The 13,968-nt window shown below is 42.5% G+C and overlaps 3 protein-coding genes and 1 long non-coding RNA gene across 4 annotated transcripts; 3 read left to right on the forward strand and 1 right to left on the reverse strand.

Moving 5' to 3' along the window:
• Positions 1 to 193: 193 nt before the first annotated feature.
• Positions 194 to 2,936, forward strand: hddc3 (HD domain containing 3). Its single transcript, XM_088641199.1, has 4 exons — positions 194 to 366; positions 785 to 840; positions 1,307 to 1,547; positions 2,624 to 2,936. Exons 1-4 carry the CDS (start codon positions 255 to 257, stop codon positions 2,752 to 2,754), a joined length of 540 nt encoding a protein of 179 aa, XP_088497325.1. The 5' UTR covers positions 194 to 254; the 3' UTR covers positions 2,755 to 2,936.
• Positions 2,937 to 4,361: 1,425 nt separating this feature from the next.
• Positions 4,362 to 5,573, forward strand: LOC148659209 (uncharacterized). Its single transcript, XR_015940359.1, has 3 exons — positions 4,362 to 4,607; positions 4,915 to 4,962; positions 5,465 to 5,573. It is a non-coding gene; the product is annotated as an uncharacterized LOC148659209 (long non-coding RNA).
• A 964-nt stretch (positions 5,574 to 6,537) lies between these two features.
• mfap1 (microfibril associated protein 1) lies at positions 6,538 to 11,676 on the forward strand. Its single transcript, XM_088641204.1, has 8 exons — positions 6,538 to 6,735; positions 7,529 to 7,745; positions 8,416 to 8,548; positions 8,892 to 9,079; positions 9,590 to 9,859; positions 10,108 to 10,267; positions 10,517 to 10,606; positions 11,192 to 11,676. Exons 1-8 carry the CDS (start codon positions 6,654 to 6,656, stop codon positions 11,369 to 11,371), a joined length of 1,320 nt encoding a protein of 439 aa, XP_088497330.1. The 5' UTR covers positions 6,538 to 6,653; the 3' UTR covers positions 11,372 to 11,676.
• Positions 11,677 to 12,031: 355 nt separating this feature from the next.
• Positions 12,032 to 13,797, reverse strand: hypk (huntingtin interacting protein K). The gene is made up of 4 exons (XM_088641205.1): positions 13,593 to 13,797; positions 13,121 to 13,176; positions 12,811 to 12,862; positions 12,032 to 12,341 (listed from the first exon to the last, which is right to left on the reverse strand). The coding sequence occupies exons 1-4, from the start codon at positions 13,752 to 13,754 to the stop codon at positions 12,246 to 12,248; spliced, it is 366 nt and encodes a 121-aa protein (XP_088497331.1). The 5' UTR covers positions 13,755 to 13,797; the 3' UTR covers positions 12,032 to 12,245.
• Between the last annotated feature and the right edge of the window lie 171 nt (positions 13,798 to 13,968).

Genomic DNA, 13,968 nt, shown 5'->3' on the forward strand with positions numbered 1-13,968 from the left:
ATTAAAATTGTATTTGATACTATTTAGAATTGTAACACGGTGATAAACTTAGATTTCACAATATTACTTTGGCAAATTAAAGTATATACTGTTACGTTTTCGTTTTGCGTTCATTAGTTGATCAAAAACTCTATGTCGAAGGAGATAAAGAAGCAGCGTTTCAAGTTTTCTACCACAGGGAGGCGTCATTTTCAGAGGAGAGAAAAGTGAATCTTTTTTTTTTTAACCTGTATCGCGCTGAAGTTAGATTAAATATGAGTTCGGATTCAGCGTTGCTATTGGAAACCGTGAACTTCGCCGCAGAGAAACACAAGTACCAGCGGCGCAAGGACCCAGAAGGCACCCCTTACATCAACCACCCCATCGGTACGGTCCGCCGTGCGGAAGGATTGCACTGCATTTCTTTGTTGAACATATTTGCATATTTGCAGTTGAATAGATATTCCTGATGTATAACAGTGGCACACATGACGTACAGTATCATTTGTGTGTTGTTTATTAACCTTTTCCCTTTGCATACTTTTCTCAGAAGAAAATAGTCGAAACAAGCAAACTGTTCGTCACATGGTGATTTTCAATTGTTGATGTAAAAACGTTGCATATAATTTTGATCATTTTATAATTCTTATCAAGAGAATGTGTTAACAGTCGGGAGATGCTCTTTAAAAATGAATCACTTTTATAAAAGATTTGTAATACTAGTGTGATTGTTCTCTCCGGTTGCTTCCTTTAAAAAAAGGAATCCTATATCCTTGGACTTTAAGATTTTTTTTTTCCATTCTAGGGGTGGCTAGAATTTTAAGTCAGGAAGGTGGAGTTACGGACATTGCAGTTTTACAGGTAAAAGCAATTTGATTCTTGTGTGCACAACATACCCCCCCAGTAACAAACATGCAAGTACCTATTGAAGTATCCTTAGGTACATGTTGGGCTGCTCTCACTGCTGTAATCTGTACCAAATGAGTGACACATTTGGGTATGCATGTGTAGTTTACTTGCAATCTTATTAGAATAAACAATGTGAAAAGATATTTTCTTGTGTAACCCGAATAGTATGCACTACATTAGTTCCAGTGTTCATTTTTGCATTAACAGATGTTCTAGGAATGGATTTGCTGTGTTTCTGCAGGTATGAAATGGTTAAGTAAATGAGAAGTATATTGATTTGTCTGTAACACTGCCTAATTTATTACCTTGAATCCATTGATTACATTTACATCTTGTTAGGATTGTATCGCCTCCAGCACTGGAGGAGTTCAAATGTGTGGTCAGCTGTCAGTGAGCACGTTGTTGTGCCCCCCTGCAGGCTGCACTGCTCCATGACACAGTGGAGGACACTGACACCACCCTGCTGGAGCTGGAGGCCATGTTTGGGACGACAGTGGCGCGGATCGTCCAGGAGGTGACCGACGACAGGTCCCTTCCCAAACAGGAGAGGAAACGGCTGCAGGTGGAGCACGCCCCCCACTGCAGCCACCAGGCCAAGCTGGTCAAACTGGCTGACAAACTGTACAACCTGAGGGACTTGAACCGCTGCACTCCCACTGGTGAGTCACCTACAGGGCAGCCACAGAGAGGCTCAGGGAGCTAAGCAGGTGTGAGCCTGGTCAGTACCTGGATGGGAGACCTCCTGGGAAAAACTAAGGTTGCTGCTGGAAGAGGTGTTAGTGGGGCCAGCAGGGGGCGCTCATCCTGCGGCTCATGTGGGTCCTAATGCCCCAGTATAGTGATGGGGACACTATACTGTAAACAGGCGCCGTCCTTCGGATGAGACGTAAAACCGAGGTCCTGACTCTCTGTGGTCATTAAAAATCCCAGGGCGTTTCTCGAAAAGAGTAGGGGTGTAACCCCGGCGTCCTGGCCAAATTTCCCATCGGCCTTTATCAATCATGGCCTCCTAACAATCCCCCTCTATGAATTGGCTTCATTACTCTGCTCCCCACTGATAGCTGGTGTGTGGTGAGCGTTCTGGCGCACTATGGCTGCCGTCGCATCATCCAGGTGGGGCTGCACATTGGTGGTGGTGGAGGAGAGTCCCCATTACCTGTAAAGCGCTTTGAGTGGAGTGTCCAGAAAAGCGCTATATAAGTGTAAGCTATTATTATTATTATTATTATTATTATTTGAAAATACGATCTCCTTCACAGCTGTACATATACATTTTTATAGATCACTTTTTTGTGATGCGAGCCATTATGCAGTGTTTCAGATTTTGTCACAATAAGAAATGATAGCTTTGGGCCACAACAAAAATACGTTTTTGTTGTGTTGTAGCCTGACATTTGTGTGACTGCGACTGAACGTGTAAGATCGTTTGTAGGGTTTTAAAAAAACATTACGGCTCGAGTATATGTTTCGCAACAGGAACTCGGAGACATCCTGGTCTTGTAAATATTTGCATACCTTCTTTGTGCATGTTCCCCTTTTACTTTACCGCAAGATAGCTATTCCCTGTTATTGCCCTTTCAGTATAACTTGAACTTCCTTCTGTGCATGCATAGGGTAATTTAATACTTTCCACTACAATGTGGTCAACCCCTTTCAGAGTGAGCAGACTCGAACGTCCTGATGTGTGTGATCTGCTGGGCGTGGAGCCGATGACTCCGACCTTGCGTTGTTTCAGGCTGGACAGCAGAGCGAGTGCAGGAGTATTTCCTGTGGGCAGCCGAGGTGGTGAAGCGGCTGCGGGGCACTAACATAGCACTGGAGGACAAACTGCAGCAGCTCTTCAGGGAGAGAGGCATCGAGTCCTGACTCCCACCGGCAGAGACACCCCGTCCACAATCTCTACACTACCTCTCCTCCAGTGCGGGGCTCCTTACTCACCTGACGGGAGCAGAACTGGCTCTGCCCTAGATAGCACTGGCCTCGGCACTTACAGCTCGCGTTGTCTTTTGGTTGTTTCTGTATTATTAAAGACGAATGATTGTATTCTGTCCCGGTCTTTTTATAATCGTTTTATTGTAACAGACTATAGGTTATGCATACAGTAATTCCGCATGTACAAGGTGCACACTTATGCAGTTTGTCTAATAATATAGTTACAACATAATTATCGTAGAACCAATATTATGTATTCTCTGCTTCAGAATACACATAATAAAATGTTCATCTGCAACGTCTTTGTCAAAGACAGTGGTTGTAATACATCATTGTTATTAGAAGATCTGCAACCATTTGTGGTCAGGTTAGAGACAGAGACAAGATCTCCAAACTTCAATATATAAACCACTCATGCTAAATTAACCATTCTGTTTCCTTATGAGAAAACAACACAACAAATAGGAAGCAACTACAGTAAATACTTAAGGATGCTCATTTCATAGTTACAGAAAGATTTTATTTACTGTTACTGTAGAACATTTGAAAGAACGTTTGCTTTCTGTAGAGCAATGCAAACTGAAAAGTGTATGTGTGAAACTGCCCTGATTTTTGTTCAAATGTTGAGCACTGTGAGAGAGACAGCTACAGTGTCATAAAGATAACCATTGTTTTGAACACCATAAGACCCCACACTACTTGAGGTTCACAATCTCATGAAACATTTAAAACTTTAAATAGGCTTGGTGGTATTATAGTAAGCCTATAATAATAATAATAATAATAATTGCTTACACTTATATAGCGCTTTTCTGGACACTCCACTCAAAGCGCTTTACAGGTAATGGGGACTCCCCTCCACCACCACCAATGTGCAGCATCCACCTGGATGATGCGACGGCAGCCATAGTGCGCCAGAACGCTCACCACACATCAGCTATCAGTGGGGAGGAGAGCAGAGTAATGTAGCCAATTCATAGAGGGGGATTATTAGGAGGCCATGATTAGTAAGGGCCAATTGGAAATTTGGCCAGGACACCGGGGTTACACCCCTACTCTTTTCGAGAGGCGCCCTGGGATTTTTAATGACCACAGAGAGTCAGGACCTCGGTTTTACGTCTCATCCGAAGGACGGCGCCTGTTTACAGTATAGTGTCCCCGTCACTATACTGGGGCATTAGGACCCACATGGACTGCAGGGTGAGCGCCCCCTGCTGGCCCCACTAACACCTCTTCCAGCAGCAACCTTAGTTTTTCCCAGGAGGTCTCCCATCCAGGTACTGACCAGGCTCACACCTGCTTAGCTTCAGTGGGTTACCAGTTGTGAGTTGCAGGGTGATATGGCTGCTGATATGCCATATCACCCTGCCATGTCCTGGCCAAATTTCCAATTGGCCCTTACTAATCATGGCCTCCTAATAATCCCCCTCTATGAATTGGCTACATTACTCTGCTCTCCTCCCCACTGATAGCTGATGTGTGGTGAGCGTTCTGGCGCACTATGGCTGCCGTCGCATGAGGGATATGCCTATGCCACTGAGGGAACAAATAGAAACCAAATATTTGCCTCAGTCATGTCAGCTTCCTGTCTCTGCAGAATCATCCCACCCTGTAGGTGTTGGGGTGTGTTTTGTTTCTAAAAACGTGTTCACAACACTTTCTGACTGAAACTACAAGTTTGCCAGCACAAACAGGAAGCTACAGATCTGCATACTGCAGCAACGGAGACAGAAACATGAAGGTTCTCATGCTGTATTGGCTTGCTGTGTTCACTGCTGGAGTCAAAGGTAAAACAGGGCAAGACTAGTAATATATTCCTGAGAAGTGAGTACAATGTGAAAACAATTATTAATTTTAATATTACTCCTAAAACACGATGGGGAAAAGCAGTCTGTGGTATGTAAAAATACGAGATTGGTGGATAGTCTCATCTGCAAAGTTTTGTTTTGCTTTTATTTTCTAATGGTAGCTATGAAACCATACAAAGACAGGAGAAGTAATTTAAAGAAATATGAAAGTATTGCTAATCGTATCTTTTATTATCTAAAAGAAATGCAACTTAAACTAAGTTTTACTATTTTTTTTTATTTGTAGGTTACCTTGAATATGACAATGAGTTTTACATTGAAATCTTGGGATTGCGTAAGTAAGAAATTCTAACTCAACCTGGAACTTCTTAACCTGGAAATCTGTAGTCTGTGTAGTAGGGCTCTAGAAATGAACTATTGAAACATCTTCCACTTTTACAAGCAAATGCTGAATGCAATAATGAATAAGTGACAAATCATTATTCTGTTATGGAACCTTATGGTTTGCCTCTGCATGGTTTATATAGCACTATCTAGTTTTCAGCAAACACATGTTGCACATTATCATTGCATGCAAATCTTTTAAGACTTTTGTTGGGATTTATAGATGTGAAATCCAGTTTTCATATACTTTCCAATGTAATGATGACTGTGTTTATTGGTGTCTACTAATTCTTTCTGTGTGTACTGTATGTGTACCTAGCAATGAACAAGTGTCCTGTTCAGAGTGTAGTCCTGCCCCGCCCCCTCTATTTCCTGGATAGTCAACTATGACACCAGAAAAAAGCAATATTCTGATGGTGGGTGATTGCTTAATGGTCTTGGTCTTGTTGCAGGATTCCCTGGACCTTGGTTCTGGTACACATTATATGGTGTCTCAGTTTTTGACGCGGTCTGCGTTCTCATCATCTCTTCCCTACATGTGAATTTCCAGTTGCGCATGAGACAAGTGAGAAAAAGCACTGCCCGAGGACAGAGGAGTCTCATTTCCTCTTATGACTTTGGCCTTGTTTCTGTCGCAAGTTGAAGAACACAGCTGACCGACCTTCTTGAATCTTCTTGCTACAATTTTCTACAATATACTATATATTCACTTTTTCCTCCCAGTCTGAAAACACGAGAATGAAAAAAAAACTCCAGAAACAACTACTTTTATAATAAAATGGCAGTTACAGTGCTCTACTACTAAAACTCCCAGATGTAATAGCATTCCTGTAATTTTGTTTTTCTAATGTAAATTAAGTTCTTGAATAAAACAAAGTAATGTGACAAAACAACGACTCTTTTACTGCATGATCCTATTTCTTCCGGAAGGTGGTTGTGTGTTGTGTGTGAGAGGAGAAGGCGAGGAATCTGAGGTAAATAATCCTCGAATAAGAATCGGCACAAAATGATAAAAATTGAAACTCCAAAACTAAACTGTCACGTTATTCTACTTTTGAAAATATCCTCCATTTATGTTCTCGTCTTTTTAGTTCAAATGTAAAGAAAGATGTTGTTGATGGGACACGGCATAGAGAAATCAATGTCGCGATACATTTTCTTAGCAGTGTTAACTTATATGCAATGTTGACGTACAGTACATTATTTTCTATAAAATATACTAAAACACAAACCAGCTTCAAACCGTGCACGTAGATTTACACTAGGTTTTAGTGCTTTCAAATTTTATTCCATTAAATATTTTAATAAAAATAATCACTGTTATTTAAAAAAATATTTCTATAGATTAAAATAATGTTGTTTATACAACCTACGGAATTAATTTGTTTTTTTAAGTTTTTTTTTTCATTCGCCTACTACGTTAATGAATGTTAGTCCAAAATAAAGATTAAGGAGGAAGCTCTGTAGTTTTTTGTTGCAGTTCGGAATCCAAGCACTGTAACAACATCCGGCGGCTTGGTGTCTTATTTCCTGTTTCTCTGCTACGGAGAGGAAGGAGATAGTTGTTGAGTGTGTTGTGAAGCTGATCTGAGATACATTTGTTTCTTTTGCATTTGTTTTTGTCATTTTTACCGTCCAGTCATGGCGGCACCGAATTCTCTCAACGTGAAGCAGCCGCCGATTCAATCCACGGCCGGAGCCGTGCCGGTGCGCAATGAGAAAGGTGAGTTGTTGGACTGAGGCTCCGTGTAAAGCGAGGACTGGTGATCATCGGGCCCTTGTTTTCGGGATGAAAGTTAGAATACCGAGAGGAATGTGTCCAAAATGATTGACTTTCCTACAGGTTGACTGTGAAAGTGCACGAAAATATTAGTTGAAGTAAATGTTAAATAATTATACATTTAAGTTAATTTTATATTGTAAGACATGTTGAAATACTGGATAAATACTTGTATCGGTATTAATAAATATATGATATAAAGTTAACGTCAAGAATTAATAACAAAGCGGGAGATTATTTGTTTACACTCGATACAAATACACATATAAGCTAATGAAAACGTAGACCCAATTTTTTCGATACATATATGGTATTTGATAATACTACTGAATAGAGAAATGTTGGTATTTATGTGTTGATTTGCGAAGTGTATGAATCCATTTAAGAAATTAAACTGCTACGTTTATGTGTGTTCTGTAGATACAGATCATAATTGTTTTGGGTTATAATGAAACTCTTTAGCCCTAGTGTTGATTATTCAAACAGGTCTGATCGCAAGAAACGCAAAGGGTAATAAAAAACACCAGTCGTCATTTTTTCCAGATTTCTGTGACTATTAAGGGAGTTCCATGTAGCACTTGTGTGTTATTGCAGTCTTCCAGAGGTGCGCTGTTTGGGGGAGCCAGAGAGAAGCAGGGAGTGAGGGACTCTCCCCAGCCCCTCTCTTGGGCAGCGCTGTGTGTGCATGTGTTCATGCTGAGGAGGGAGGTAATGGGGTTGCTGTGTCTTGCTGCAGGTGAGATCTCTATGGAGAAGGTGAAGGTGAAGCGCTATGTGTCGGGAAAGCGCCCAGACTACGCCCCCATGGAGTCCTCGGACGAGGAGGAGGAGGATTTCCAGTTCATGAAGAAGGGCAAGGAGGTGGAGCCGGAGGTGGAGCTGGAGGAGGAGGATGTGTCGGACCCCCGCCTGAGGCGGCTGCTGAACCGCGTCACTGAGGACGTGGAGGAGAGGTACCCTGGGGGGGGAGTGTTCATCCGCTGAGAACATCCCCAAGTGGCTTGACTTGGTGACATCCATCCATTTTCTAACCGCTCCCTCCAGTTCAGGGTCATGGGGGAGCAGGAGCCTATCCGGGCAAGCAATGGCACGAGGCAGGGTACACCCTGGGCTTGACGCCAGTCCATGGCAGGGGCAGAGAGGCATAGACGCGTACACACTCGCACCAGGTCCAGTTAACCTACCGGTGTGCTTTTGAACTGAGGGAGAAACTCAGAGCACCCAGGGGAAACCCACATGAACACTGGGGGGGACATACAAACTCCATCAGATAGCACACCGGGTCTGGAATTGAAAGCAGGGCACCCGTGCTGCGAGGCAGCAATGCTAATCACTGCACCATTGTGACATTATCAGTTAAAAATGGAAATTGTGAACAAACAGAAGTTCCTTTATTTTATTTTTCAGTATAATTTGTATTGCAACTGCTTTGTGTTTTTAAGTGGATGTAACTGCATGCAGTTGAGCTGTCATTCCAAATAACACTTTGATTGTTGTGATGGTCAAAATGGAAAGCGGCCTGGCAGTGGGACTAATAACATTATTTGTGGGTCATGTAGTTTTGATTCTTTTGCTGTGAGGTCTGATTGCCCCATCCCTGACACAGACCCTGCTTTTCCTCAGGTTGGCGCGACACAGGCAGATCGCAGAGCCGGAGCTGGTGGTGGAGAGTAGCGAGGAGTCGGATGAGGGGGGCTGGCATCCAGACCAAGAGGAGAGCAGTGAAGAGGAAGAGGAGGAGGAGGTTGACGATGAGGTAAACGCAGAGGAATTGGGTGTAATAACTGGATTCTAGTATGAAAGTGCAGATCGGTGTCTTTCCTGAGACAGTAGTTTACTTATAAATTGACTGTCCTGGGATTATTCAAGAAGTGGTTGGTTGAGATTTTATCAGTTAGCTACTAACAAGCCAAGATGGGTCAGATGGTATTCCCTTGTGTGACTTCTCGTGTTGTAATGTTTTGATGTTTTCCTGACACGTTAGAAGATTATTTCCTGCTGTTCTCAAATCTTTTCATTGCTAGTGCTCTGTTAAGATGCTGTCTGATGGTAAAGAAGAGTCCCCTGTGAGCCCCTCTCCCCCCGGTGTTTGTGTGTAGGAAATCGAGAGGCGGCGTGCCATGATGCGTCAGCGGGCGCAAGAGCGAAAGAACGAGGAAATGGAGCTGATGGAGGTGGAAGAGGAGGGGAAGTCAGGAGAGGAGTCGGAGTCCGAGTCGGAGTATGAAGAGTATACTGACAGCGAGGACGAAACCGAACCACGCCTCAAACCCGTCTTCATTCGCAAGTGGGTAGTGCCATTTTGGGCGGAGGGTCCTAATACAAGAACGGAAGGTTTTGCTCTTTCAGTGACGCAGACTGTTATTGTTCTAATAATTTATCAAAAAGTTTAGGAAGCATCTGACTGCAGACAAGTAAAGAACTGGTACGTTTGGCAGGAACATTATTTCAGTTTCTTTTCATTCTTTGCTGTAAGAACAAGTGGAGTGTGTTAAACGTGGGCGTGTTTCAGAGTCTGAGAAGCTTTCTGATCCACATATTACTGTATTCCAATTCTAAAGTTCAGAATTAGAACAGAATAATGTGAAGTCTGTGCTGGGAAGAAATATGCTGTTACAGCAGTCTCCCCTCGAAGCTAAACTTTCGTTTTACTGAGGACCTGCAGGGCTGCTCAGCAATGTCTTTACTGGGGCTATGCCAGTGTAAGAAGCAGTGAGCAGGTCACTGTGAATGCGTACACTGCCAGAGTGGACCGCAGAAGCAGGCCTTCATGAAGGAGCTCTGCTGGCTCTTGCAGGAAGGACCGCGTGACGGTGGCGGAGCGGGAGGCCGAGGAGCAGAAGCAGAAGGAGCTGGAGGCCGAGGCCAAGAAGCAGGCGGAGGAGCGGCGACGCTACACCCTGAAGATTGTGGAGGAGGAAGCCAAGAAGGAGTTTGAGGAGAACCGGCGCACCCTGGCCGCACTGGAAGCCCTCGACACGGATGGGGAGAATGAGGAGGAGGAGTACGAGGCCTGGAAAGTCCGCGAGCTCAAACGCATCAAACGGGACCGTGAGGCCCGCGAAGCGTAAGTTTGGGGGGGCACCACCAGGGTCTGTACGCACTCTGGTATGAGAAGTACCGTACCTGATCGGCAAATTACAGACGTCTGCAGTTTGGGTTACCTGAAGGGCAGCGCAAATTTAATCGGCAGCGGGCATGTTTTAATCAAAAAAGAATAATGCTGACTGTGGATTCAACTTGGCTAGTAGTTCGTGATCTGTAAAGACCAGTTTGCCACGGCGGGGTGTGTCTCACTGGGTGTTGTGTTCCCAGGATGGAGAAGGAGAAGTCGGAGATTGAAAGGTTCCACAATCTCACCGAAGAGGAGCGCAGGGCAGAGCTTCGCTCCAACGGCAAACTCATCACCAACAAAGCATCTAAAGGCAAATATAAATTCCTGCAGAAGTACTACCACAGAGGAGCCTTCTTCATGGTGAGTCTTCTCTTTGTTTGGTGGCCATGATGAGTGATAGACTGGGGTTGTTGCAGTACATTCTTAAAGTGATAGGCAAAAACAACTGGGAGCTTGATATGGGAGAAATTATTCTATTGAATTGAAAATCAGAAACAAAACCATCAGATTGACTCAAAGTAGTTCCATTATATTTGTGGTGATTTTGCTCTTACCTCTGTGCAATTTTCTGTGGCACTGGAATTCCTAATTGTGAATCTGACTGTTTAGGATGAGGAGCAAGATGTATATAAGAGGGACTTCAGCGCCCCTACCCTGGAGGACCATTTCAACAAGACCATCTTGCCCAAAGTCATGCAGGTGAGCTGGCTGGAGTCTACTCGTATTGCTGAATTTATTCATTTCTGGGTTCAGCTGAAGATCAAATGCTAACTAACATTCTCTGGATTTTTGTTTTTACCACCATTTCTGTTTTGAAAATTATTGCATAGTTAGTACATCTTCATTATTATGCATGATTTGGAAATAGTCAAGTATTAGAATATTATCATTAATTGCGGCATGGAGAAAGGGAGGGATATTAGGTATACCTGGAGAACAGGTACCAGTTTAAAATGAACACTTTGTACTGTTTCAATCAATGTATATTTTACATATACTTTTGTATTTCTGATAAGACATTCTGTAATAGAATTTATTAGGAGCTACAGATGAGGGTTTTTAAGCAGTTACAGCAGAAATTTCAGGTACTAGGTATACGATGTTAAGTGTTTGTAAAATGTTGATTTTTTTTTTCCTAAGAAAAAGTAATGAATATGCATAACAGCCCATCACCTTAATTCTTAAATATATGTTTCAATTCTTGATAGTGGGTCAGTGTCAAGAGTCCATTTCTACATTAATGTTAATACTTAACTGGAAATCTGCTGTTTCTGTTCTATTCAGGTCAAGAACTTTGGCCGTTCTGGGCGTACTAAATACACACACTTGGTGGATCAGGACACCACTTCCTTTGACTCGGCCTGGGCACAGGAGAGTGCACAAAACAGCAAGTTCTTCAAACAGAAGGCAGGGGGTGTAAGAGATGTCTTTGATCGGCCATCGGTAAAGAAGAGGAAGACCTAAGTCCTGCGGACTGAAATGGCAAGGCAGGAATAGGGAGGAGAGACTGAGTAACTGTAACATTTGTGAGTTCTGCATTCAGTGGGAAGATCCTGTCACAGCCCAAGGATCCTCTGCAGTTGCAAGTGGTGCACTTGGAAAAGAGGACAAGATGTAATATAGTGTTCCTGTGGACATTCTAAACGGCCCGGAAATTTAACCGTTGTGACTGAGGTGTTAGTTTGAAATGAAAGGACCTTTATCGTGTAGATTTCTTATATCATTTCTAGTAAGTTTAATTTGTTTTAATAAAATTTTCTAATTGCTAACTGCATTTAGTTTTGTCTGGAAGCAAATGCAGTAAAGTCAGGATATAGAACTGTAAAATATTTCAGTATGCACTGCTCTCAGCAATGCAAATTCTCAAATTGTTTTACAGTTACAGTTTATCTCCACTATTGGATGCATTTCTTTCATGTATATAGTATATATAATCTATACCTTGTTAAACCTTAAAAATAATGCAATTAAAAATGCTTTTTTCAGTTACATATTTTTTAATATTTATATTGAGTAGGAGAAGTGATTGTTTTAAATCTAAAGACAGGTAGGCTGAGGCCCATTTTTAAAACTGACTTATGGAAAAGGAGGGCCGACGTAGCGATTTTAATGCAAAAAAAAAGATACCATTGAAATTAATTTTATTTCCTTTTATAACATTACAAATGAGAGATTTGTCCATATGCCAGGTATGAGGAATTAAGTCACAGTAGTATATAAATGCTGCGCTGGAAAGAAAAAGCAGTCCTTTCTTGGATCCGTGTGGATGTTATGATGCTGACAGGAACGCCAGAACCAGTGCTCTGAAGCCTTGATGGCTGGTCTGTATTCACAGCAGTCAGTTTGTCAGAGCAATCAGTGCCTCTACCACATTACCCATGTGCTCCCTCAAGCTGCGCTCAGCCACACTCCTTGGAATCTCCATCTCGCCCATCTGTGGATAAGAGTTGGTTTACTATTAACACACTATCAGGGGTGGCCAACCCGGTCTCGACAGGCCACTGTCCAGCAGGACTCACCCTTATCATCATTTTTGAAAGAGATGGGGAACTTTATTCAATGTACTATATTAACGTGGGTCACATTCAGTAAGGCTGGCTAGCTTTGCTCACTGAAAGCTGCAGAGAGCTGGGTTTTTTCTTTAAAATACTATAAAGCTTTAGTGAACAAGTCACCTGATGAAGTTATCAAAAACAAGTCAACTGACTACCACTGCACAAGAATATTGTCTTTACAAGTAAAAAAAAAACAGCTTGTGCCCCCAAGTGTATTACTTTAATCAAAACCAATTTTCTGTTTTAGTCACGTCTCTCTTTTACATGTTTCAATAACATATCATATCTGATTTTTGTGAGAGTTACAAAATGTTCTGCGATACATTTTTAACTTCACACGGTACTTACAATGAGTTCTACATCCTCCTTCTTGATGGTGACTTTGGCCAGTTCCTTCTCTCTGGAACAGAAATGAGATCGTCATCGGGAAAAGCGAAATAATTTTCAAAGGATATCATTCTAACCTGTGACGCTTGAACAGTCGTGACGTTAGAACGATACATTTTTCAGTTCGCAGCAGAATAAAAGAAAAGGAAGATATAATGACGATTCTCTGGTAACAGACCAGAGCAACACATTTAACATTAAACGCAACTTTACCTTTTTTAGATACTCGCCCATTAAACGAATTTTGAAAATATTCTTAAAACCCGCTCACCTCTCTTGCTTTGCTTTCTGCTCCCTTGATCTTCGGTCTCCAATCACTGACATGGCCTAGAAGCCAAAGATTCAAACAAAACGATAAGGTGTCTTTACTGCGCCGCCGTCTCGGGGTATACAAACATGTTTTCGTTATCAAACCACTAGGTTTAGGATTGAGAACACAAATCCGAGGGACTAAGGTTAGTTCTACTTGCATATGAAAACATTATACAAAAAAGTTATTGTATCGCGAACCGTATAGGTTTAAGGTGTGATTTTTTCATTCATTCGGAGTTAGTTAACATAACTCATATAATCCATCTTTCGTCTGTAATTATTACGCGAAATATAAAATACACCCCCGTTTCGGTTTATTATATTAAAATGCCACAGAATCGGCACTGTTTAAAAGTGACTGTTTCTGTACTCCTACTAACTACTAGGCCTGCTTCCCCCGGCTCCACATGTGTCTCTGTCCCTAGCCTCACCGTTTCCAAATCGGAGCTGGAGATCTCCTTTTCCTCCGCATAGTCGGTAACCCTTTCCAAGTCGGCGGCTCCACTGTCATGTTTCCGAGGTTTTTCTGCTGGTTTACCCGTGCAGTTCTCTTCGGCTTCAAGATCCAAATCCACATCTCCTTCGGCCGCCATGTTCGCTTCTTCGATACCGGAACGAAAAGAAAAGGCTCGAGTCAGACGGGCAGGAAGATCGGAAGTAAATGCGCCGAGCACCTGGGTCACGTGATTTTTAACCGCCGACTTGCGTAGAGCCGAAGGCGACATGTGGGAAAAGACACTGTGGAGTAATGATACGTGTTATGTTTTGCTTCGCAATTTTATTGTGATCCCTTCATCAGATTTGATT

This window comes from Lepisosteus platostomus, chromosome 7 (assembly GCF_059453375.1).
Source record: "Lepisosteus platostomus isolate fLepPlt1 chromosome 7, fLepPlt1.hap1, whole genome shotgun sequence".
NCBI lineage: Eukaryota > Metazoa > Chordata > Actinopteri > Semionotiformes > Lepisosteidae > Lepisosteus > Lepisosteus platostomus.

Bases quoted from the DNA above. Each gene is read 5' to 3' on its own strand.
- hddc3 (XM_088641199.1), top strand. From the start codon at position 255: ATGAGTTCGGATTCAGCGTTGCTATTGGAAACCGTGAACTTCGCCGCA. The intron at 367-784 runs GTACGGTCCGCC...TTTCCATTCTAG, and splicing joins TTACATCAACCACCCCATCG to GGGTGGCTAGAATTTTAAGT. The intron at 1,548-2,623 runs GTGAGTCACCTA...GCGTTGTTTCAG, and splicing joins GAACCGCTGCACTCCCACTG to GCTGGACAGCAGAGCGAGTG.
- hypk (XM_088641205.1), bottom strand. From the start codon at position 13,754: ATGGCGGCCGAAGGAGATGTGGATTTGGATCTTGAAGCCGAAGAGAAC. The intron at 13,177-13,592 runs GTGAGGCTAGGG...TTTGGCTTCTAG, and splicing joins CCAGCTCCGATTTGGAAACG to GCCATGTCAGTGATTGGAGA. The intron at 12,863-13,120 runs GTGAGCGGGTTT...TTTCTGTTCCAG, and splicing joins CAGAAAGCAAAGCAAGAGAG to AGAGAAGGAACTGGCCAAAG.
- mfap1 (XM_088641204.1), top strand. From the start codon at position 6,654: ATGGCGGCACCGAATTCTCTCAACGTGAAGCAGCCGCCGATTCAATCC. The intron at 9,080-9,589 runs GTGGGTAGTGCC...TGGCTCTTGCAG, and splicing joins AAACCCGTCTTCATTCGCAA to GAAGGACCGCGTGACGGTGG. The intron at 10,607-11,191 runs GTGAGCTGGCTG...TGTTCTATTCAG, and splicing joins TCTTGCCCAAAGTCATGCAG to GTCAAGAACTTTGGCCGTTC.